Here is a 25,080-nt window from a genome sequence, read left to right as displayed (position 1 = left end):
TATTGTAATGCCCTGGTGTGAACCATGTAGCTGCAGTACGTATTGTTTCCTTGACATAAGCAATGTTCTGTTGCCGGAATCTCTTCTACCGAATGCTGGTTATGGGAATTATGTAACTTGCTCTATGTTAGTTCCTTGATAATGTCATAGAGTAATACAGCACAGAAACAGTCCCTTTAGCCCAAGTCTTCCATGCCGACCAAGATGCCCACCGAAGCTAATCCCATTTGCCCACATTTGGTTCATATCCCTCTTAACCTTTCCTATCCATATACTTATCCAGATGTCTTTTAAATGTCATACCTTCTCTGGTCATTCCAAATACATACCACCCTCAGCGTGAAGATGTTGCCCCTGAGGTCCCTTTTAAATCTTTCCCCTTTTACCTAAAACCTATGCCCTTTCATTTTTGATTTCCTTTCCCTGGAAAAAAGACTCTTTGCCTTCACCCTATTTAGTCTCCCAATTGTGTCTGATAGCTGCACATATGGCATTGTGTGGGAGGCATTTGGAATAACATTACAATTTTCTTTCAAAATAATTCATATCGCAAATAGGTGTGGTATCACCATTAGTGTTTTAAAGTTGCTTATAAGAAGAAACTGAGATGTCACAATTAAATCACAGGGACTGACAGAATGATACAATGGCAGAGAAAACAACCTTGATTCAGGAGCAGCCCAATATTTTCTGTTATGAAGGTTTAGAATCTTCAGCCACTTTAGCCAAATGTGCAAGTGACTTCAGATTTATTTTGGGCTAAGGGAAGAGACAATTCAAAAGGTTGTTGGCTGGTATTTCCTTCTGACTGGCTGTGGGACCACTGGAGAATTCCATAAGTGCAATGTACAGTAGGTGCTGGAAACCTGAGAGGGGAGCCATTCCACCAAACACCACTGATATTCACTTCAGGCGCCTTTCCCTGCTCTCCAGACTCTCCTCGCACCTCTGCAATTCCACTATAATCATTTACACCTCCTCTGCACCCATCTCCTGTTTCTAAATGTGAAACCTGCTACTTCTTTGTATCAATTCAACAACATTTTTTGTGATTTAATCATAACAACCCCTTATTTATTCCTTGACTCGGTACTTCAAAGTTGTTGATCTCCAAATATCTTTCAATTCTGATGACAGGTCATCAAACTGAAACATGAATTTTGCTTCTGTCTTCTGATAAGCATTTTCAGCTTTATTTCCATTTTTATTGGAGGATATTGGACAAACTTCAGTTGCCATTTTTACATTATACTTTTGTTGCCTTGCCACTCACCACATCATCAGTCAACTGCAAAATATCTCATAAGATAAATTTGGATGCTAACACTCTTATGATTTCAATCAGCTGACCTTTTTATATTTGCCACTTGAACACATTTCAGTCTGATTTTTACGTTAGGTATATGTTTGTGCTTGTGTGCAGGACCTTTACACATTTCTCTGTTCCATGGAGCGAAAAAACAAACTGCTGGAGGAACTCATCAGGTCGAGCAGCATTTGTGGGGGGAAAGGAATTGTCGACATTTCAGGTTGAGACCCTGCATCAGGACTGAGAGTGGAGAGGGAAGATAGCTGGTGTAAAGGGGAGGGGGGGGGGAGGCTGGGCTGAGACAGGGGCCAGGAGGTGATAGGTGGATCAAGGAGAGGTGAGGGCTGAAGGGCAGAAAGAGCCAGGTGGAGGAAGGGGAGACAGAGGCAGGTGGATGATAGGTCTCTCGTATCACCTTTCTTTGTTCCATTCCTCTTCATTGTTGTTCATCTGTAATAGATTCCACCAAGCACCTACATCTGAAAAATTCTCCAAGAGTTTCCTGACAACATTGAGCCACTTGTCCTCACCACTCCCCTACCCATTACCTGCTACAGACCTCCAAGGGTCACAGGAGGGCAGAATTTCAGGATAAATGGGACATCCATTTAATACCAAGAGGAGGAGGAGCTTCTCAAAGATTGTGAAACTTAGGAATTCCCTACCCCTGACAACTGCGAACACTGAATCTTTAACTCTGTTCACGACTGAGATAAATTGAGTTATAGATTATAGATGAAGCAGGGGCAATGTGGGTCCAAAAGGAATGTGAAGTTGAGGCCATCCGTCAAGTCAGCCAGAATTGTAATGAAAGACAAAGCAAGTTCAAGAGGTCCTTGGCCTAATGCTGCTCCAATCTCTTATTCTCTGTTTGTCTACGTTCTTAATTTTTACCAAGCGGTTCTCAAGGACAGATACAGATGGGCAATAAATGCTGGCCTTGCCAGTGATGCCTGAATCCCAAAAAATGGAATACAAAAAAACACTAACTGTATGTCTTTGCTTTTAACCAGGTCTCTTCAACTAAGCATTTTTCCTTCAAGTTGTGTATTTAAACCCTCAGGCCTCTCTGCACTTGCAAACCCTTTTAAATTGCATCACTCAGATCATACTGGCTCTTCCCATTCCTCCAACCAAATTAAATTCCTTCACACTTATTTGCATTGATTTTCCCCTGTCTGCCCTTTTACTTATGCCTTATTTGTGTGCAACTATGCTCCTTCTCAAGACTTACGACCTTTTAGTGCTTTGCATTACGTGCCAACTTTTACACAATGCCCTCTGTACATCAGACGTGTTAATGTGTATCAATCCCTGGGGAACAGTATTTTATTCTTCCCTGCAGCCTGATAAACAAAAATTGAATCTCTGCTTTTTGCCTCTGGGCCACTTCTCTCTGTAAATCCACTCCATGGGTTTCCAGCATGGCTGTTTAAAGCCCATGCTATAAACCCATGGGCTTTAAGTTTGCTAATAGGTTATTCATGTGGTACTTTATCACATATATAGAATCAGCCTCACCAATCCTCTCTGTTATATCGTCAATGATTTCTAGCAAGTTAGACAAACACAATTTGCCTTGAGCAAGTTTGTGTTGACTTTCATTTTGGCTGATAAATGTGACAAATATCAATTATCTGTGATCTATTTTATTATCTTCAAAGCTATTAGTGCCCTTTCCAAAGCACAGAAAAGAACTTAGGAATATAAAAATTCATCCACCAAGATGTGGAGTTTTGTCTACGGATGTTGTGGCCTGCTGAGTATTTGCAGTCACTGCAGTCTTTTGCTTTTTGATGTGAAAACAAGGGATGAGCTGTTTGCTCTTCAGAAGTCAGGCTGGCAAGGCTTGGGGCTGCCCTTCTCGGTGGGGATTCTCTCTTCTTGATTACAACAGGAGCAGCAGAACAAGCAGGCTTCAAAAGTGAGATGCAACAGTAGCCCACACAATGTTACCCCATAAAAATGGCACAAAATGCATACTGATGTTACATTCCCTTTTATCATCTTACACGGGTAAATAAACTTTGGCACAAATACCTGCCATCAAAGTCTGTGCAGAAGACAGCTTGAGTTTTGTTGTGCAAATTGGATCTGAACCAAAGGCACAGAAGGAGATCTCAAGTTAGTGCATCTTAAATTTACAGGCCTGGATCATAAAACCTTCCTGCATTTCCGTCACAAAGAAATGGTAATTAAAAATCAATGATTTTCCAAATTGGTGGATAAATACTGCAGGCAGCTTTGCAAAAAAGTTGGTTCTGGCTGCAACCCAGCTCATGAAAAACTTCCCCAAATGATTCTTGTGTTTACCCTCAGGAATTAAGTGAAGAAACCGATGATGTGTAAAGAGAATGAAGTGGAAATTCAATTGCTTTGCCCTTGTTTTCTCTTATCGGAATAGTGTTTCCACTGTGTGTAAAAGTGGTTAAGATTAATGATCAGAATAATATAGTCTGTATTGTGGTAACTCTGACACTGAACCATAGAGTTCAGTGCAGCTCACTACTTTGGAGCTGAGGTGAAGCTTCCATATTTTTGCTAAGTTGTGAGAGTTCCAGACCCCAGCACAACGAGGATCAATCCTGGGTTATTTGAAATGAGAATTGCACAGAGGCCTGGTCATGGTGAGGGGAGGAGCAATTAAACCATCAGAAGTTCTGGGTCCTACAAGCCAGAGAGAATTATGGATGATGGCGAAATAAAATTAGCTTCAGTTACAATTCAATGTCTCATATTTTTAGAACAGATGAGAAAATTGAGCAGGCAGGGAAGGTCTTGGATCATGAAACTGTACCATGCTAGTACTGAACATAATGAAATTAAGTTTGGTGAACAGTAACACCCCAAAAACAGGCAAACTGAGACAAATTCTGCACCCTTTTCTTGTTGACTGTGAGGAACATCACAAGTAAACAAGACGTGTGGGTTGGTAGGTTGGTTGGCCACTGAAAAATTGTCCCAGTATGTAGGTGAGTGGTAGAATCAGCAGGAAATTGATGGGATTGTGGGAGAATAAAAAAGGGATCAATGTAAGGTTAGTATAAATGGGTGCTTTATGGTCAGCACGGACCTGTCTCTCTCTCTGCCTCTATGACTAAGTGAACATACATTGACTAAAGGTAGGCTTTCCTGACCACACCTCAGAGACAGATTTCTACTGTTGGGAAATGGATTTCAGTGCAGATGAAAGAAATTTTGCTGAGCACTGAGAGAATTAAAACCATCCTCAGGACTGAGCAATGTGACTTTCAACATCTAATAACCAGATTTATTTATTGACCATCCTGAATAGGTCTCCTTAATAACTGTGTCCCTTTCTCATTTGATTCTTGTGGTTTAACTCCTAACATAAGCTTACTTACTGTTTCCTTTCTGGATCCAGCTGGAGACAATGCTGGGGTGATTTGTTCATTTTATAAAACATGAAATATTTTATTGGAGAATTTAAAGCAAGCTCCTGAGCTATATATTACTCATCTCTTTGTGTCCTTGAGGTAGAGGTCACAGGATTGGAAACGAGTGAAGAAGATAAGCACCCAGAAACTGCATAGCACGTTACGTTAATGCTTAAAGCACTTAATTTTATGTAGGGTCAACAGTTTCTTTATAAACAGCTGGAAGAAGATTTTAAATAAATGTTTTCATCATTTGTGTAATAGCATTGCTCACAGTAAATTCCAGGCTTTCCCAATATTAATAACAGGAAATATAGGATAGATATACAGAGAGAAAAATTGTGAGGTAGGAGACACATAGTTAGTGAGAGGTTGCATGCGTGCAAAAATGTGTGTAAATGCCAGCTTGTGAAAATGAAAATTTCTATAAGTGACATCTGTGAAAGCGAGAGCACCACCAAATGAGAGTGCACGCAGATAGGTGCCCATACAAGCAAGGATGCATGTAAGCAGAAGTGCATGCAAGCAGGAGTTTGAGCAATTGGAAGTGTGTATGTGGGAGTGCACGCTAGCAGAAGTGAGTTCAATTAGAAGTGTGTGCCAAGCATAAGTACATGAAAGTGAGAGCACTTATGAATTGGAATCCATGCAAGTAGGAGTGCATACAAGCATGAGTATGGAAGGAGGCAAGCATGCAAGAGTGCAGACAAGCGAGAGGGTGACGCAGGTGGGTGTGTGTGAGTCTATAAGAGTCTGCAAGTGTCTGCATAAGTGAGAGCCCATGCGATCAAGAGTATGTGTAAAGGAGAGTTTGCACAAGCAAGGATGCATGTCATTGAGAGTGCATGCCATTGAGAATGCAGGCACATGTGGGAGTCTATGTAGCCAAGAAATAGTGCATGTAAGGAAAAATAAAGGATTTGAACAGATGGAAAAACAAGCTGGAGTATCTGTTGATGGGACTCTGTAGAAACAAGTATCCACTGGAAAAGGAAGATGAAAGAATGATTTAAATAGATGGGAAAACAAAAAAAGGGAGGCATGGAATTGGAGGCGGCAAAATAGGCAGAGTCCCAATTGCAGGACGTTATTTCTCAGGATCAACTGATATTACCTATACGTCTGACATGAACTGTGACATTTCAATTGGAATCTTATTTTCAACAATTCCAAGTCTGAATGCCAGTGACTGGAAATCGAACATTTGTAAAGTGTCTTATGAAGATTTTGATGTGCAGATATGGTAGTGGTCAGTTATGTAACATATCCTCTGCACTGCACACCCAGAAAATGGCACCCTGAGGCTACAGAATAACATCTCCATTCTGACACACACTTTCTTTGTGACCTGTTAAGTCATTTTTTTTCAATGTGCCGAAATATGAGCATTTTTTTTTGCTGTGCCCAAATTCTGACCATCCAAACTTCCTGCATTCAGTCCACTGAGTCAAAGCAGCCTCTTGGTAGAGCAACCCCATTGGTCCCACTCCCCTGCTCTTGTCCCATTGCCCTGTAAATTATCCTTTCTTATGCCTATCCAATTAATTGGATGGCACTGGTTGATTCCGTTTCCACCAACTCTATACTTGGTGAATTCTACAACTGTCTCTGAGTAAGAATGATCTTTGTCACATCCCATCAGATTCTCTTGCCCAAAACTTGAAATTTGTGATCCTCATCCTTGAACCTGCTAATGGGGACAGGTTATTTGAATCAGCTCAATCAAAGTAGTCAAGATTTTGATTTTGATTGTGATTGTGCACCCCGAGAGTTATAGTCATACAGCACAGTAACAGGCCTTCAGTCCCACTCGTCCCTGCTGACCAAGATGCCCATCTAAGCTAGTCCCATTTGCCCTTATTTGGCCCACATCCCTCTAAACCTTTCCTATCCAAGTGTCTCTTAAATCTCGTTATTGTACCTGTCTCCACCACTTCCTCTGGCAGATGATTTCATATACGCACCACCTCTGAATGAAGAAGTTGCCCATCAGGTCTTTTATAAAGCTTTCCCCTCTCACCTTAAACATATGCCGTCTAGTTTTTTTTATCCTTTTTCCCTGGGAAAAAAGACTATGTGTATTCACCCTACCTATGCCCCACGTGATTTTATACATCTCTGTTAGGTGACCCCTCAGTCTCCTATGCTCCAAAGAATAAAATCCTAGGCCGTCCAACTTCCCCCGATAACTCAGGCCCTTGAGTCCTGGTAATATTCCCTACATTTTATTTGCACTCTTTCCAACTTAATGGCGCCCTTCCTATAACAGGGTGACCCTAACTGTACACAATACTCCAGGTGTAGCCTCACCAACGTCTTGTACAACTGCAACGTCCCAACCATGCTTCCTCTTGTTCTTCTTTGCTTCACTGAGGAAAACACCAGCTTTTCCATTCTAACCTTGCAGCTGAGATCCCTCAACCCTTAAACAATTAAACTTAATCTATTCTGCACCCTTACATTGGGAGGGAGTGCGGGAAATGGCTCTACTAGCATAAACTCGCTGGGCTGAGTGGCCTTCTATGCTGTAACAATTCTATGAATAAGGATCCATGCAACAATCAGCCTGTGAGGAAGCTTTCATGTCATCAGTCTGAAATGAATTTAAACAAAGTCCCCAGGAGGTGGAAAAAATATTTCAACTTACTGTGCCATTTAGCCCCTGTCAGATGATCTCTCCTTAAAAACATTCGAGCCAATTCTATTATGAACAGCATATTTCAATTAATCTACATTGCAGAGCTGTGAAAATGTACTGACAGCATAAAGGGAAAAATATTAGTGCAGATCCATATATAGTTCTTCAGGGTCCTTGGGGCATTATGTTTAAATCTATTTCACGATGGTGCTTATGCTATGGTTTTATCTTTGTTGCTGCATAACTCAGATATGACAGCTAGTGACTCATAAAGGCTAGAAATAAGTTGCAAGTGCAAAAATAATCTCGGCATCTTGGTTCCTAACATAAGAGGAAGTGGCAGCTAAGGCAGTCCAATCCTGAGAATTGAGTATCTGTCACTCATCAGTCAAACTCAGAACCCAGCACCCATTGATGCTACTCAACAGGATTCAAACTGTGTACTGTCATTGGTTGTGCATCAACCCCAACTCTGCACTTCCATTCATGCCTTGCTGAAATGGATAGGCTGATTTCTGAGGCACAGCTATACTACTTTTTTAAGTGCCTGCACCACTTGCTTCCACCTCCGTTGTTTTGTTCCACCCATGGACAGACTCAGCTTTGCACCTTCCCATAAAGCGGGAACAAAAGTAGTTCAAACGCTGTCACATCCCTCCTTTCACCTCTTAGTGGTTTGTTTTCAAATAACACACAAACCAAAGCCAGTTCTCAGGAAAGCCCAAAATGAAATGGGGAAGAATAAAAAAAGGCTGACCTAGCCATTCATTCCCATTGCACTGCTTTCAGTGTGCTGTAGGAAAGAATTCTGTACTGGGGCTGAAAATTCAGGGGCTGAACCTCAAAGCATGCAGAGCACATACTGAAACTTTGAATCACTATGGCCGTCTACAATTGAGAGACAATGTACGTTTGATGCTGCTGCTGCCACATCGGAGCACATAAGATAAGATGATATCTTTATTAGTCACCTGCACATCGAAGCACACAGTGAAATGCATCTTTTTTTTGCATCGAGTGTTCTGGGGACCGCCCGCAAGTCTCGCCACACTTCCGGCGCCAACATAGCATGCCCACAACTTCCTAACTTGTACGTCTTTTTGGAATGTGGGAGGAAACCGGAGCACCCGGAGGAAACCCATGCAGACACATGGGGAGAACGTACAAACTCCTTACAGACAGCAGCTGGAATTGAACCCAGGTCACTGGCACTGTAAAGCGTGATGCTAACCGTACCTGCAGAAACAGTGTGGAACACGCCCAAGTAAGTAGGCTCCAACAGAAGGAAGCTGGTCTGCTCCTGCAGGGATGAAGAGGAGATGCAATGTCTCCAGCATCCTAGTAGGGGAGTCTGAGAGGGAAGACATTGATGGGCTGATCTTAGATGCAACAATGGAACACATTTCTGATGTCATTCAGATGAGGATTTCTCCAAATGCTTTATGGGGTGGGCATCACGTGTTCCTATTTTATCTCTAGTTATCCTTCTCTTCCGCCATCAGCTCTGAGTCAACAATAGAGGTCAGGTACCTGCATCTGTCTATCTCACACCTATCCACCCCAAGCTGCCCAAAACTTCTAGCAGTGAGTGCAGATCAACACAACATCATTCATAACTTTGCCATGACAGCACATAGCAATGGTTCAGTCAAAGGCCAGGCATAGTATGCACAACAGTTCGAAAGATTACAATGTGCATATGCACAACTGCCTTGAAATCAACTTCTGAAAAATGCACCAAGGATTATGTAAGAACATTAGCCTCTGCTTCTGAAATTAATTCCAGTGAAGTCAATGAAATGAATTTTGGAGGCAGAGGAAATCATATTGTTGTAGCTACATAGCCCGTCCAATTGAGGATGAATTTCTAGGTGACAACGTCTTACATCACCCACACTGGTAAAAATCAACACCCAGGAGCACCAGAGCAAACAAGAACTGATCAAATGCACAGTGTCATTTTTAGCAGAACTTTGCAAGCTAACTGCATTTTCTAGGTCTATGTCTTAGTCTCTGCACTTTGTTTAAGCAGATTAAATAGCATACAAATTAAATTCAGCTCCTTCTCTCACAATCAAACCCCTGAAACAACAGATGAAAGAGAAATGCAAAATAGATTGGCTCCAAGACATACTGGGAAGCAAGAAAAGGGCACAAGCCTGAAGAAGTTGACGTAGGCAGCAGTGGAACAGTCCTGCCGATTTGACAGCAGGTTCTCGTTCTCATTTTTTATTTGGTGTCTCATCCAGCAGCTGGGAAGGCTGATCATTAGTTGCAGGACATTCTGCACCAGGATGGTCTAACCACATCACTCGAGCATGGACTTTGTGTTGACCTGCTGTTGACTAGAAACTATGTCGTCCAGTAATCAGCAACTTAGGTCAGTAGTGATCGTACTGACGCACATGAAGAAGCTACATTTGGGAGTTTCATCAATTGAGGGACAAGTGTGGCTAGCAATCTGAATGAGGTTCCCCTGCCCGTGTTTGACCTGAAGCCATGAGACTTCATGGGGTCATAAGTGAATGTAATGAACTCCCAGCACTACACCTTTCCAAGCGTAGTGTCTTTCAGTAGTACACAAAAGTGTAGCACTACACCCTTCCACACCACACCTCTGGTGGGTCTATGCTGATGAAGGGACAGGACCAATCTGGAGAACATGATGAGATGTGCAAAATCTGCAGAAAAATGTAGTTCTGCAAGTATAATTATGTCAGGCTGTGGCTTGGCGAGAATGTGCAGGAGAGCGCCCACTGTAAGCACCAGTCCCGAAATACCCTCAAAAAATCTCTCAGGTTTGACAGAACTGGGAACGGGTTACTTTGTCCAAATCTCACTGTGACTCTGGGTGGTCTGTCTGACTTTATTCTTATTATGTTTTGAAGTCATGGTTTGATGTGACTGTGAGATTTGTTAGGCAATAGCAAAGGGCTGAAAGGAGTCAACCACATTGCTGTGGTTTTGGTTCAGACACAGACCAAACCGGGTAAGGAAGCAGATTTTGTTTCCTGAAGATATTAATGAACAGGGTGGTTTTTATTTACAACAATCCTGTACTTTCACAGCCACCATTGTGGAGGATGTTTTGTTTTAAATTCTGGATTATTTAGTTAACTGAGTTTAAATTCCTCACCTGCTGAAGGTAGTGATCAACAGTCCAGACGTCCGGGATATTAATCTGGTAAATTAACCATTATTAACAAAATAAATGCTGCAAGAGCAGCCTCACTTTCAATTATAAGACCAAAAGATACTGAAGCTGGAATAGGCTATTCAGCCGCTAGTGTCTGTTCTGCCATTCAATAAGATCACGACTGATCTTTTATCTCAGCAGCACAAACAACATAGTCCTTGATTCCCTTAATAATTATCAATTAGTATCAACAGGCAAGGATATTAAATAATGAAATGTTCTTGATTATTAGTAAGTTAATGTCCCCTGTAATATTGTGACCCAATACAAAAGGATAGATGGAAAGTAGTAACCTAATGGATGCACATTAAGAGCAAAATTCCAATGGATTAATGCTACAGCTCTATGCTGAACAATTCACTGGAGAGTTCAATTGGTGCTGTTGCCTATTCTTTTACAGAAAGTTTTGGCTTTTATACTCTCTATAGCTTGATTAGTAACTGCACTTTATGAATTGATTGTACTCTTCAAAGGTAGGATTATTTTGGCAAATAATCAAATGTGACTGTGAACTACTTAGCAACAAAAGGCAGGGGAGTGAAAAAAACAATATTAGATCTGAATGAATGATGGGACCTTATTCATTCAGTGCCAGGAATATGTATAATCAATGGGGTGATACTGCACATAATGCGCAAAGGTGCTGTGAACTTAACATCAATGCGGCTATTCTACAAAATTAATATTTCATTCCCATATCCATTTGCAGGACTCGTTATCATTAAGACAATCAATAGGGTGAGTGCTGTGGAAGAAATAGTTCTATGGTTCACATGGTGTTTCAATTATGTCGCCAAAATATTACAGTATGCTTTCCTGTTAGGAAAGCTTGTTGAGAGTCATTTTTAAAACAAGTTCAATACCCATGGTGTAAGCCCCTTCATTATGTTGCTGTGAAGAGAAAAGATAATTCACAGAATGGCAATGAGAATTTGTGTCTGCAATACTTTCCAAAGTGCTGCTCTCAGGATTTTGGTCAATGCTATCAACTGAAGTAGCAAATGAATACTTCCTTGATAAATTAGGCAAAATAACCGAGAGATCAGTTGCTACTTTGGAATTCTGATCATTGATATAAATTGCTATTGCTTGAATTTTCAAGGTTTTGTTTGGTTCAGTTCAGTTCTGCTTTTTATATTTTTATTCGTGATCAGCAAAATCATTGCTTTTCATTTATTAAAACAAACCTCAAGAGATACTTCAACTTTCAGCTTCTTTAAAGGCAACTTGAATGAAATTGGTAAGAGTCATCTTATGTGCACTTTCAAAGTCATATTAACATTAACATTTATCTGGTTGTACCAGGATACCACGTCACGCCACTGACCAGCACATCCCATAAATGGAATTGGTCAGTCATCTACATGTGCATTTTGAAAACCACTTATGGCATTACTAGAGCAAATTGAATGAAAAAATAAATTCTGCATGGTTGACATCATTGCTAGTGCAGTTTTATTGATGAAACAAATGATCTTTCCCAGTAGGCCTATGGAGATATTATTCCATTTTTTTGAGCTTCATAAATGATACAGTATTGAACGGATTGGAAGTATAGCTACCAAAAGACAGCCTTTTGAAGAGGTAAACAGGTTTCAGTAGTAAGATATCTGCAAAATTTATATGAAAATCCATTAGCCTGATATTCTGTCTACATGTAATAAACAAGCAGCTGTGTCTAGTACGTTCAGCTAAAGTGGGAGCATAATCTGTCCTGGATATGTGTCATCTGCAATATGGGCACAGGCTACTGTACCAATGCCCAATGCTCAGCACTGTGTTGAGTGGTCTGTATTCCTTTGTTTTGGTAGAAAGAAGAACAGTGATCTTTGCATTTTTTTAAATTCTGGTCAGTACATCTGGTGGCACCACGCACTGGGAATGACTTTAAATAAACAGCTTCATGGGAAATAATATAAATCTAATTGACTGAGCAGATACAAAGAGGACCCACCAAAACCCAGTGTCATCCTTTCTTTACAAATGCTTAATTGGGATTTGATTGCAGTCTAACCAGGTCCATCCTCCCTCTCCACTTCAGCACCTTGGGGGCAGTGCACATGCTCCTGTTTACATCAACAGTGCTGAGATCGAGACGGTCGAGAACTTCAAGTTCCTAAGAGGGAACATCACCAATAGCCTGTCCTGTCCAACCACATTGACACCACAGCCAAGAAAGCTCACCAGCACCTCTACTTCCTCAGGAGCCGAAAGAAATTTGATATGTCTCTTTTGACCCTCACCAATTTTTATCGATGCACCACAGAAAGCATCCGATCCAAATGCATCACGGCTTGTTATGACAACTGCTCTGCCCATGACTGCAAGAAACTGCAGAGAGCTGTGGACATAACTCAGCACATCATGGAAACCAGCCTCCCTTCTGTCTATAGCTCTCGCTGCCTCGGTGAAGCAGCCAGCATAGTGAAAGACCCCACTCACCTCGAACATTCTCTCATCTCCCAACCGCCATTAGCCAGAAGATACAAAAGCCTGAAAGCACGTACCACCAGGCTCAAGGACAGCTTCCATTCCGCTGTTAGAAGACTATTGAATGGTTCCCTAGTACGATAAGATGGACTCTTGACCTCACAATTGACCTCATTATGACCTTGCACCTTATTGTCTTCCTGCACTGCACTTCCTCTGTAGCTGTGACACTTTACTCTGCATTCTGTATTGTTTTACCTTGTACTACCTCAATGTACTGTTGTATTGACTGTTGTATGTACTGTATGGACGGATGCAAGACAATTTTTTCACTGTACCTCAGTACATATGACAATAATAAACCAATTCCAATTCCATTGAATGAGGTGGCCTTGGCAGCTGATCCGGTCCCCTTCAAGGACTTGCCTCCAGGCTACCAGACTGTCTCCTCACAAGTGGGTGGGAAGTCAGCCAGCATCATTTTAAACAAGGCCTGGCAGTTAAGATACATCTAATTCCATCATTAGAGCAGGGTCATTTATCAAAATCTGCCCTGGTTCAAACAAGGCCAACCATTGCATTAATCACAGGGGGAGAAGTTAATTTGGACACGAAAGTTTGAGAAAAAATGCCATTGCATGGGGAGCCTATGTCAGTTTGCCCAGAGGATATTGGAAGCAGATTTCCAATCGTGCAATGTGTGCAAAGCTATTTGACACCCTGGCTGGAGCTCTTAGTTAGCAAACCCTTCGGTGAACTGCTTGGAACAATGCAAGAGGCATGGCAGTTGGCACTCTGTTTCTCCAGAGAGTTGGTGAGACCAAGGTGGACACTGAGAGAGAAGAGTGAAATGTTTAGTTATGAGGGAGGTGGGGGGGTTCAAAGTACAGTAAAACTCCACTGATCCATCATTCAGCTATTTGGAAATTTCAAAGGTTCGGCAGTTGGCTCACCAGGTGATGTTTGTTGCGATCCCTTCCCAATCAATGGGGCCTCCATTCCTGTTCTCCCTTCTGACTCACTGAGGCCTTGATTCCCACACTCCCCTTCAAATTAGCTGGTTCACTGGAAGATTTATTATAATACTGCATGTCATCTTAAAAAAGTGAATTATAACAGAAATAACATCAAATAGTCTGGAAAATCTGCTAGTTCAGCACTAGCAAAGTCCTATTGGTATTCGTAATTGATTTATTATCGTCACATGTACCGAGATACTGTGAAAAGGTTTTGTTTGTGTGCCATCCAGACAGATCATGCCATACATAAGTGCATCAAGGTAGTAGAAAGGAAAACAGAATGCAGAATGTAGTGTTGTAGTTACAGAGAAAGAGTAGTGCAGGTAGACAAGTAAAGTGCAAGGGCCACAACAAGGTGGATTGGGAGATCAGAGTTTAACAGTTCATCTTTTAGTGTTGCAGAGTTTTACTGTACATGGAAGACTTCGCTTGAATAATTACAGAAATCTATCACTTTAGCTCAGCTGACCCTACTGATGCCAGGCTTTTAACTGTATTTCCACGAACAGAGGTCCCAGCACTGTTTTGCATGTACTCTCTTGGCTGCAACCATTGGAACTTCCTACGGATGCACTTCACAATTCCTGGCTGCCAAAGGACATTGATTATTCACAGATAGCACTGATCTTGTGTATTACTGCTGCAACTTCAAACACAGCAATTAACATAGTTACAAGGTGCCAAGACTATAATGGGAATGTTTAGGAATTCTGGATGAATGGCTGAGAACAAAAAGAATACTGAGAATGTACTAAATCAAATATTCTGTGGGACTAATGAACAGTGTGGCATATATATCTTAGGAATGAATTACTGATCATTGGCACAGGAGCAGCAGGGAGATGGACGAATATCACGAGAAGTCCCTGCTCTTGATAACTGTCCTGATAGCATGGAGGTGGAATAATATCACAAAAAGTCCCCACTCGCAATAACTACCCTGATACCCCTACCCTAAAATGAATCACCAGCTACAGCACAGAACATTAAAACACTGTGATGTTGGTTGCTGTTGGCAGGAAATTGGCTCCAGCTGAGCTCATCCCTGATGTCAGACGAATACAAATCAGGCCTTCAACCCCATTTCAAATGCCAATAACCTTGAGGATGAGGGAGATGCATGACTGAGGTTTTCTCATAAAATCTGGATTTTTGATTAAAACTGCAGACAGCAGATATAAAAGGTAGAAATACCTTTCCCAGGACTTGAAGGTAAACAAAAGCCATTCAGATCAATAGCCGTACAAAGCATCACAAGCAAAGATCCTGAGTACACTGTAAAACTCATGCCTACCCAATCTTCTGTTAGCTTAAAACTCACAATTCACACAAATGCAAAAACTGTCTCATCCCAAGGCTTCACTTATTAAAATTCTTATGCAAATTATCAACCTAGTTTTCGTCTTAGCAAAAATTAGTAAAAATCTGTTAACTAAGAATTTGCCAATGAGTCAAATATATTTTCAGGTCTGTGCAAATGTTTGGTCCAGAGGTCACATCAGGAGATTAACTTCATTTCAATTTGCACATTAAAATCTCAAAAATAAATGATCAGTTTTGCTATATCCTGCAAGAAGTGAGTGGGGTTCAACAATGTCCTTTACAATCTGTATTGCAAGTTCAAGAGGAACAACTGAAAGGTCCTTTTCTTCACCTTTTAGCATCCTACATGACATTAATTTGAGCAGTTTAAAAGTACAACGAAAAACAAAAGGTAGAAATAAGTTTCCAGGACTTGAGGGCAAACAAATGCCATTCAGATCATTCATCAGAAATCGTACCAAGCAGATAACTTATTACCATTAAATTTGGAATGGGATAGATTTCCATAAATATTTTTCTGCTTGTCTGTTGGAACTCTGGCACTGAAGATGCAGAATTTCCAGCAGAAGTAATATAAACACATGATAATGCTGTGGAGAGCAGAGACTCTCCCAGAGGAACAACATGGTCAAGAGCTCTTCTGAGGCTGATGTTAAGGTATACTGTTAGATCAAAGAAGATTTATTCTGCATTCAGAGGCAGACCTGCTCTCGTGGACAATGATAAGGACACTGGTTGTGCAGCATGCAATTCTCAACACTGACATTGTTGTCACCTTGAACAGGACAAAACTCACGAAAAGATAATGACCAATAAAAGCTGTTACAGTCACTTACAGTTTACTATTACTTGTACTTTCCGTACGTCAGCAGATGACACATCATTATAGGCGCTGCACTCATATTCACCAGCATCTTCCTTTGCAATTCCTGTGATTTCCAAATACTCCTCATCGCTGGCAAAACCTCGAGCTGGAAGAAAAGAACAAAGGCATGCATGAAATGGAAACTATTCTTAACTCTGCATTTAAGTCAGTATCTTTTTAAATGCTCTTCAAGTCTTTTATAGCTCTGATGTGGCCAAACAGAACTGACTAAATAATTATTAGTTACATTGGGGAATCATCCACTGTTGCTGTGATACCTTCCTACTTAAAATGTTTGCATATCTAAACCACAGTTTTAAACAAACATTTGTGTAGCTAATAGGCTGTCAAATCCCTCTGTAATCGGTTTGACAAATCTGACACTGCCTGACGCTGAAACTGGGCTTGACTGCATTTTGTTATTGTCATTGAGGCTTGGAAGTAACATGGAGACACAAGAGCTGCTGGAATCCGGAGCAACAATCTGCTGGAGGAACTCAACAGGTCAATCAGCAACTGTGGCGGGGGGAGCGAATTGTCGGCATTTTGGGTCGAAACCTTGCATCAGGCATTTGGAAGTAACAAGAACATGCTGGAGGACTAACCAAGGGTTGTAATACAAGTATAGCACAGTGGTTAAGCAGCTGAGCTTGTATCTGAAGCCCTGGACTATTGATTGGGAGATATGATTTGAATTCCATCGTGGTGGCTAAGATATTTAAATTAAAGTAACTAAATAAATCTGATATAAAAAGCTGGAAGAGTTAGAGTCATGGAGTCATACAGCATGGAAAAATGCCCTGGTCCAAGCCAACCAAGATGCCGATCCAAGCTAATTCCATTTGTCAGTGTTTCGCCCATATCCCTCTAAACTTTCCTCTCCATGTACCTGTCCAACTGTCTTAAAAGTTCTTATTGTACCTGCCTCAACCACTTCCTCTGGCAGCTCATTCCACATGCATACCACCCCTTGTGTAAAAGAGTTGCCCCTCAAGTTCCGATTAAATCTTTCCCCTCTCATCTTAAACCTGTACCCTCTAGTTCTTGATTCCCCAATGCATTCACCCTATCTAGCTCCTCACAATTTATACACCACCATAAGATTCCCTCAGTGTCCTACGCTCCGAGGAATAAAGTCCTAGCCTGTCCAACCTCTCCCCATAGCTCAGTCTGTCAAGTCCCGGTAAAATCCTCATTAATCTTCTCTGCACTCTTTCCAGTTTAATGACATCTTTCCTATAGCAGGGTGACCAAAACTGAACATAATACTCCAAGGGCGGCCTCACCAGCATCTTGTACAACTGCACCATGACCTCCCAACTTTTATACTCAGTGCCTTTACTGAGATTTTTGTAAAGACTCAAATGGTTCTCTAATATCCTTCAGGCAAAGAAATTTTCTGACCTCATCTGGTCGAGACTATATGTGTTTCCAGAGCCTTGACTTTTCACTGTCCTCAAAAATGGACTGAAAAAACATTCATTTCAGGGGGCAGTCTGCAAGCCGTGAATGAATAACAAAAAGGCATTCACTGATATCAAACACAAAGGGTCGCAATACCAATTGCTCAGATAAAAAAATGCTAGAGGATAAAGCACGGACTGTTGCTTTGGTAAGGTAATCAATGTGACTATGAATTGGTACAAATCAATTTCATGACTGCTGTATGGAAACATTTGGTCACTCGGTGTATGATTGCTACCTAGAATAGCTCTTGGGGAAGGTCGTCTGAATTCATTATGCATTAAGGTATGAATATTGCTGTTTAAAAAACACCTCTCATGATATCTGGATTTTGGTCAATGAAGTACTTTGGAAATATAATCACTGTTTTAAAGTAAGAAAAGGAGCAGCCAATTAAGGTCTTAAAAATAGCAATCAAGTGGAAGAAAAACAAAATCTATCAGAAATATCAGATAATTTAGAGAGCATCTGTGACAAGTGAAGTGACCTGAATGTTGTTTCTCACTCCACAGAATATTTCCAACAATTTCTGTTCTTATTTCACTAAAACAGATTTTATTGATATTTTTGGGACTGTGGCTGCCACTTTAGTTGCAAAATCATAGTGAATTCACTAATAAAATTAAATGTTTTTTAATTGTTCCACATAGTTGCTGAGCATTTCCAAAAGTTTGTTTCTATATCTCATTCCCAGTATCTGCAGGCCTTTGCTTCTGTGGGCCTGTTTTATGAGAGTTGGGTGAAGAATAAATATCAGCTGGGACACAACAGTTAAAATCTAGACTTCTAAATGCCACCCCGTGACACCTGTTTTGAGTGCAAATTTCATCAAAATCTGACACCAAAGCTGTATTGGAACTCAATCCAATCTCCCCCTGGATTGCACTGATGGGAAACGGGATCATCCAGGAAAATAGATCTGAGGTGGAAGATCATCCATCAAAAAGATCACCCTCTGGATGAATGGTGGAACAGACTCCAAAGGTCAGATGGCCGACTCATCTGAGCGTAAGGAACAAGAGCAGGAGTAGGCCAATCAGCCCTTGATCTTGCTCTGCCAGTTAAAAAGTCATGGCTGTTTCCCATTCTGGACTCAATGCCACTGTCCCATTCTCTCCCTATAATCCTTGACCCCTTTGTAGTTCAACTGTGTGATGACTTCCACCTTGAACATATTCACCGACTCCGCCTGTCCTCTGGGGTGGAGAATTATACAGAGATTCATGACCTTCTGAGGGAAGAAGATCTTCCTCATCTCCATCTAAAATGGGTGATCCCTCATTCTGAATCTGTGTTCTCTTGTTCTATAGAGCCCCACCAGAGGCAAAACATCCTTTCAGCATCCACCTTGTCAATTTTTCCCACAAACTTAAATGTTTGAATTAGATTAACTTTCATCTTTCTAGACTCCGATGAAGCTCAATCTGATCAAACTCTCTTTCTATATCAACCCTTTCATCCCAGGAATCAACCCAGTGAGCCTTCTCTGCACAAACTCCAGTGCAGGCAAATCCTTCCTTAAATATGGGGAGCAAAACTACACACAGTGCTCCAGATGTACCTGGACACAATACACCAGTACACCAGTAACCCATAAATTTGCATCAAAATTTCTCTAATTTTATGGAGACACAAGAGACTGCAGATGCTGGAATCTGAAGCAACACACAAAGGTGCTGGAGGAACTCAGTGGGTCAGGCAGCATCTATGGAGGGAAACGGACAATCCACGTTTCGGGTCGAGACCTTTGTTGGGTGCAGATGAAGGGTCTTGACCCAAAATGTTGACTGTCCATTTCCCCCCATAGATGCTGCCTGACCCACTGAGTTCCTCCAGTGCTCTGTGTGTTTCTCTAATTTTATACTTTGTACCTATAGCAATAAAGGCCAACACTCCACTAGCTTTCCTAATTACTTGCTGTACCTGCCTGCTATCTTTCTGTGCTTCATATACTAACAGTCAAAGATCCCTTTGTGATCTGTGGTCTCACTGCTCCCAATCCTTACATTTTTATTTCAGTAGAAGTTAAATCTGGTTAAGAGAAGGTCAGATCATTTGACAAGCTCTCAGCATGTACATTTATCTTTGTATATCAGTGACTAGCAGCCTTTTCTCTGTCCTTTTCTACATTTTTGCTGCCATCTCTCCATCCTTATTATGCAGAACACGGCTGATTGGTAAAGAATACTCTCTCTATCCACTTACAAAATAGAAATTGTGCATTTCCAGTACTTTGCATTTTTAGTGCAGGAAGGAAGCTACAGCTTCCATTACTGTTGTCCTATATATTCAAAGGCCTGTTTCTGTGTGCTAATTTCAGTGAAAGGCAGAAGATATATGATTGCCTGATCCTGATGTATCCCGGATGAGAGAATGGCCCATTGGCAACACACAATAACACAATGACTTGCTTCACTGCTCACTCAAATAGCTAAGCACTTTCTTCAGCTTTCATTAAGCTTAGCCCACGGGTGTTATAAAACTGGGACTTTACCTCTTTGGGGTTTACAAAGCAAACTGATGAAAGGATGGCTAAAACAAACAATAATTCTGTTCTGTCACTTTTGGAGCAATTAGTCACCAACAATGGTCAGAATTTGACATGTTTGTTTTATATATTGACAAGCACACAACTCTAAGTGTCTGTCCAGTGAAATAGAATAATCACAGGACAGCAAAGACAGATTCAAGTCTGTTGAAAATAAAGCTCTGCATGTTCAAATAGGTCTGGCTGTTCTGCAGCTTCCTGCATATCTTCAGTGAGGTCAATTTTTCAGCCGATCCTAAATAATAGGCTATGACGCATTTGTTTATTAATATGTTCACTCTGATTCATATTGTCTCAATGTTACTGTACATCAACATAAATGGCGAACGTTCCAGTAAATTATCAACACAGGGATATAGTCACAAGAGGAGCAACAGAAAATCAATACTCCAACCCATATAATTTCTTCCAATATTTTTGAATACTTCTGCCAAATCAGACTTCTGGCGGAGTTGAATTTTGGGTCTTTGCCCTTCTGTAACTCATCAACTTTTAATTAAAAGATGTATGTTGCAAAGATGTCGAACAGCAAGTAGAACAATGACATAAAGGACAGAATTTGCTTGAATGGATCATGCCCCAATGGTTAGATGGTGATCCTCAACCTCCAGCTCCCAATTAGTTCTGAATATAAATGCTGGATTTCAGCTGGATTATTATCCAGCTTTCCACTGGGAATTTCAGATAATTAGACCTCTTGCAGACGAACCTTTCATTTCCTCTCATCACCTTCTTTCAGTTTATAACACTACCCAATTTATCACTTCATCTTTCCTATCTTTTACTGTTTCATAGTCCTTCCCTTTCAATCTTTCCTCCTCTCCATCTTAAAGCTCACTTTATCTTCCAGCTGCTTGCAGTGCTAATGAATGGTCATTCACCTAAAGCATTAACTCCATGGATAAGGATTTACCTACTGAGATGTGGAGTATAATTTGCTTTTATTTAGGATTTTCAACTTCTGCAAGATTTTGATTTTGAAAGTAGTGATTGGATAAAGAGAAAGAGAGAGAGAGAGAGATTGAAAGGAGTAATAAGGAGTTTGTCATACATTTGAAGTTTTAAACAGTTAGTAATAATTTACCATCTGCAACTATGTGTCTCCATAGTTTCAATGATCTAATCTTTAAGATGACTTTCACACTATCACGTACTTCCTAACTTTTTGTAGCAAATTTAATTTATATTTAATGGTGCAAAACCAGTGATGTTTTCAAAGTTATGAGGAACATTGATGGTGAACTCACATTTTCACAAAGCCAACTGCAATTTTTACCTTGCTGCACTCTTTTTTTTACCACAAACATCAGTTGGCTATACACCAATAATGAGATGTTTCTTACTTTGCCAGCATTTTCTGTTTGGCCAAAGACACTCTCTCATGATGAGCTTCTTGTTTCAGGTCGAAGCTGGTTGAGATGGTGATAGTTTGAGGGGTTGGATTAACAGAAAATGACAAGGCAGAAGCACAATGTTACAGGTCGCTGAACCATTTGCCCACTGTTAGAGCTCCTTCCAATGAACATACACAAGTAAATTTGACAAAATGCGTCTTTAAACTTGAGACCATTGCATTACACTTGGGGGAACAAATGGAGTGCATGGGAAACTGGCATGGGAATTGCAATGTACCTGTTTGTGCTAGCCAAGCTGGGAAATTTGTATTTAAACCTCATCACTGAGATTGGAGTGACCAGCCAGAGCTAACCATGATATTATTCTACTTGGTGCCATCAGTACGCATTTCAGGGACATTTAAGAGACTCTTAGATAGACACATGAATGACACAGAAATGGGGAGTTATGTGGGAGGGAAAGGTTAGATAGATCTTGGAGCAGGATAAAATGTCGACACAACATTGTGGGCTGAAGGGCCTGTACTGTGCTGTAATGTTCTATGTTGTAGTAGTACTCAGTTTCAGTTATGTCTGACATCAGCTGGAATGAGTGTGGGCTGAAGGGCCTGTACTGTGCTGTAATGTTCTATGTTGTAGTAGTACTCAGTTTCAGTTATGTCTGACATCAGCTGGAATGAGTGTGGGCTGAAGGGCCTGTACTGTGCTGTAATGTTCTATGTTGTAGTAGTACTCAGTTTCAGTTATGTCTGACATCAGCTGGAATGAGCAGCTATAATCAGGTCCAGATCTGTATCTTTTAAGGATAAGGTGTTTTTCAACTGCAAATATTTGTGAAAGTTAGTCTACAGGATAGAAAATGTACACCAGCAACTGCAGTGAGTGAGCCATCTACTGTGGTGAGGGCATGAGATGCTAGTGGACAAGATGGGGAGGAGTGACTTCCCCAACCCACAAGGGAGGCAACAGATATCCAAGCGTACCAACAAACACCAGTGGAAGGGGACCACAGTGGAAGTGAATTCCAGCAGCCAAACCCCAAGACAATGGATCTAGAGTTGGAAGAATTTTCATGATCCAAAACGAGCAAAGTGATACATTTCCCCCCAACAATGCTCAACTGTTGATGTAATTTATGTGAGATTTTCATAAGATAGGGTACCCCATCATAGACTCGAGAATGTCAGAGGAAAAGCTCACTGGCTTCAAGACAGAAATCAGAGAGTGGAAGTAAGGGGTAGCGAAGAGTAAACAGAAGAGGTGGGGACTGGTAGTCCACAAGAATCTGTGCCAGGGACCACTACTTTTTGTAATTACATTAATGACTTGATTTTGTAATCAAAAGGACAAATTTGAGGATGATACCAAATAGGGGAGAAATAGTTAATACTGAGAATTGTAACAAATTATAAGAGTATATTAATTATTGCAGAGTGGACAAGTGATGTTCAAGGCAGATAAATGTCAGATTATAGGAGGAGGAATCAGGTGGTACAGGTCCTGATGGGGTACAGGAACAAAAGGATCTTGGGAGACAAATACCCCTATCACTAAACCTGTGCGACAGGTTAGCGAGGCCAGAAAAAAAAGCAAATCAGGAGATTATTTTGAGAAGAATAGAACTGAAACATAGAGAAGTTTTACTTAAACTGTATCAAACCTTGGTTGGACCACACCAAGTGAACCACTTACACTTTTGATCAATCTATCATGGAAAAAATATAGAAGCACTGTAGTGAATTCCGATATTTATCTCAATGCTCTTCACTTCAAAATGATACCAGAAATGTGAAAGTACACATTTCAGGAAAGAATGTACTGACAGCTGAGGGATGACCTCACAGATGTCTTTAAAATAATGAGAGGTTTTAATAGAGTGGATACAAAGAGAATATTTTCACTTGTGTAGAAGAGCATAGAGGCCACCAACATAGGATGGTCATCAAGAGATCAAAAAGTGAATTCAGAACACCTTTACCCAAGTGAGGATACGGAAGTCACCAACACAGAGAGTGGTTGAAGTGAAGAGCACTGACAAATTTTAGGAGCAGTTGGACAAGTATATATGTGGGAGAAAGAAGATGAGGGTTACGCTGATAAATTTATATGAGGAGGGACAGGAGAAGAGTCGAGTGGAGCATAAATGCTGGCATGGATTGCTTGGCCCGATAGCCTGTTTGTGTGCTATATATCCAATGTTATCATATCTATAGACCTTAATGTAGCTGATGTGACATATGTCTACAGCTGGATCCTGGAAGGAGAATGTGTGGCAAAAGAAACCACAACCTGAGTGAGTCTGAAAACAATTGACAAGCCAGTACTGGCCCTATTCTGTGGCCCAATAGTGCATTCAGCACAGGCCTAACCACCCAGGTTGGTTTCATTTGCCCATCACCCTCATACCTATTCACCTGGGTTTTTACTATCTTCTTCCTTGGTTCAACACTCCTATCCCACTCCCACCTGTTCTATCTGCCCAACATCCCTCCCTTATCTGCTTCCACCTATCAGCCTGTCTCACCCCCACTCCTCACTTCTATATACTGGCTATCTTCCATCTACATTCTCAGTCCTGATTGAGGGTCTCAACCCAAAACGTCAACCATCAACCCGCTGAATTCTTGCAACAGTTTTTGCTCCAACATCTGCCATCTCTTGTGTCTCAGACTCAAAATTAAAAGCAAGCTTCAACTCCCTTAATGGCTCAACGAGTTGGGAAAATAGCTCAACTTTACAAGCTAGAAACTTAAGATAGCACTTGATAATATGGTCAGCTCACCAATGCAAACCACAGTTCAATGTAATGAAAGAATATCCCCTGCCCCCTTCTCGGCATCTTAAGCCACAACCTCTTCTAGTTCTAATGAAAGGTCACCTTTAACTTTTGTTTCTCTCACTGCCAATGGCAGAGGATCATTTGAGTATTCCCAGCATTTTCTGGCTTTACTTTGAATTTCTAGCATCTGCTATGTTTTGCTTTTGTTATAAAAGTAGAACCAATCTGCAACAAAGAGCTACGAAGAGGAAACCCATCCAAGGACAGTTAACAGCCAGAAGCTCCTGCTAAAGGTGTGTTCAGACATCAAGTGGACACCCAAATGCATAGCATGGGCAACATGAGCACGTGATGGTGGAGAACTTCATTGCAGTTTGCTTTCCCAAAGAGTGAATTGATTCAATTATTGAGGAGTGGAGCTACTTTGTGAATAATTGTGATGATAAATGCTACACAGCACTTCACCAAACACACCCAATAAATCAGTTACCATAGAAATAATGATATTTAATACAGTGTAGTTAAATTCCAGTAAGTTCTGAATGTTGGTCTGAAGTTTGAAAATTGGGAGCTGAAACAGTTATTATTTTCAACTCATGACCATCTTTGACAGAAACTGGTTTTTAACGCAGCCATTGCAGATAAGGTGGAATTGACACTGGTTATCTACAGGAAACAGGTAATGGAGTCAGACCCTTGTGAGACTTGATTGCAAGGCAGCTTCCAAGAGCCTCTCACCATGAATAAAACAAACTG

At 41.0% G+C, this 25,080-nt stretch overlaps 1 protein-coding gene across 6 annotated transcripts in view; it reads right to left on the bottom strand.

The window, feature by feature from the left end:
- opcml (opioid binding protein/cell adhesion molecule-like) overlaps nucleotides 1-25,080 on the bottom strand; it is a 1,812,735-nt gene that overhangs the window by 68,071 nt on the left and 1,719,584 nt on the right. For all 6 annotated transcript variants that reach the window (XM_052039681.1, XM_052039683.1, XM_052039680.1 and 3 more), the window contains one exon: nucleotides 16,150-16,284. In XM_052039681.1, coding sequence (XP_051895641.1) covers nucleotides 16,150-16,284 — 135 coding nt within the window. The remainder of the gene's footprint in view (nucleotides 1-16,149; nucleotides 16,285-25,080) is intronic.

The sequence above is a fragment of the Pristis pectinata genome, chromosome 27 (assembly GCF_009764475.1).
Source record: "Pristis pectinata isolate sPriPec2 chromosome 27, sPriPec2.1.pri, whole genome shotgun sequence".
In the NCBI taxonomy this organism is placed as follows: domain Eukaryota; kingdom Metazoa; phylum Chordata; class Chondrichthyes; order Rhinopristiformes; family Pristidae; genus Pristis; species Pristis pectinata.
The sequence above is the reverse complement of the archived record's forward strand: the minus strand, read 5'-3'. Positions and strand labels throughout refer to the sequence as shown.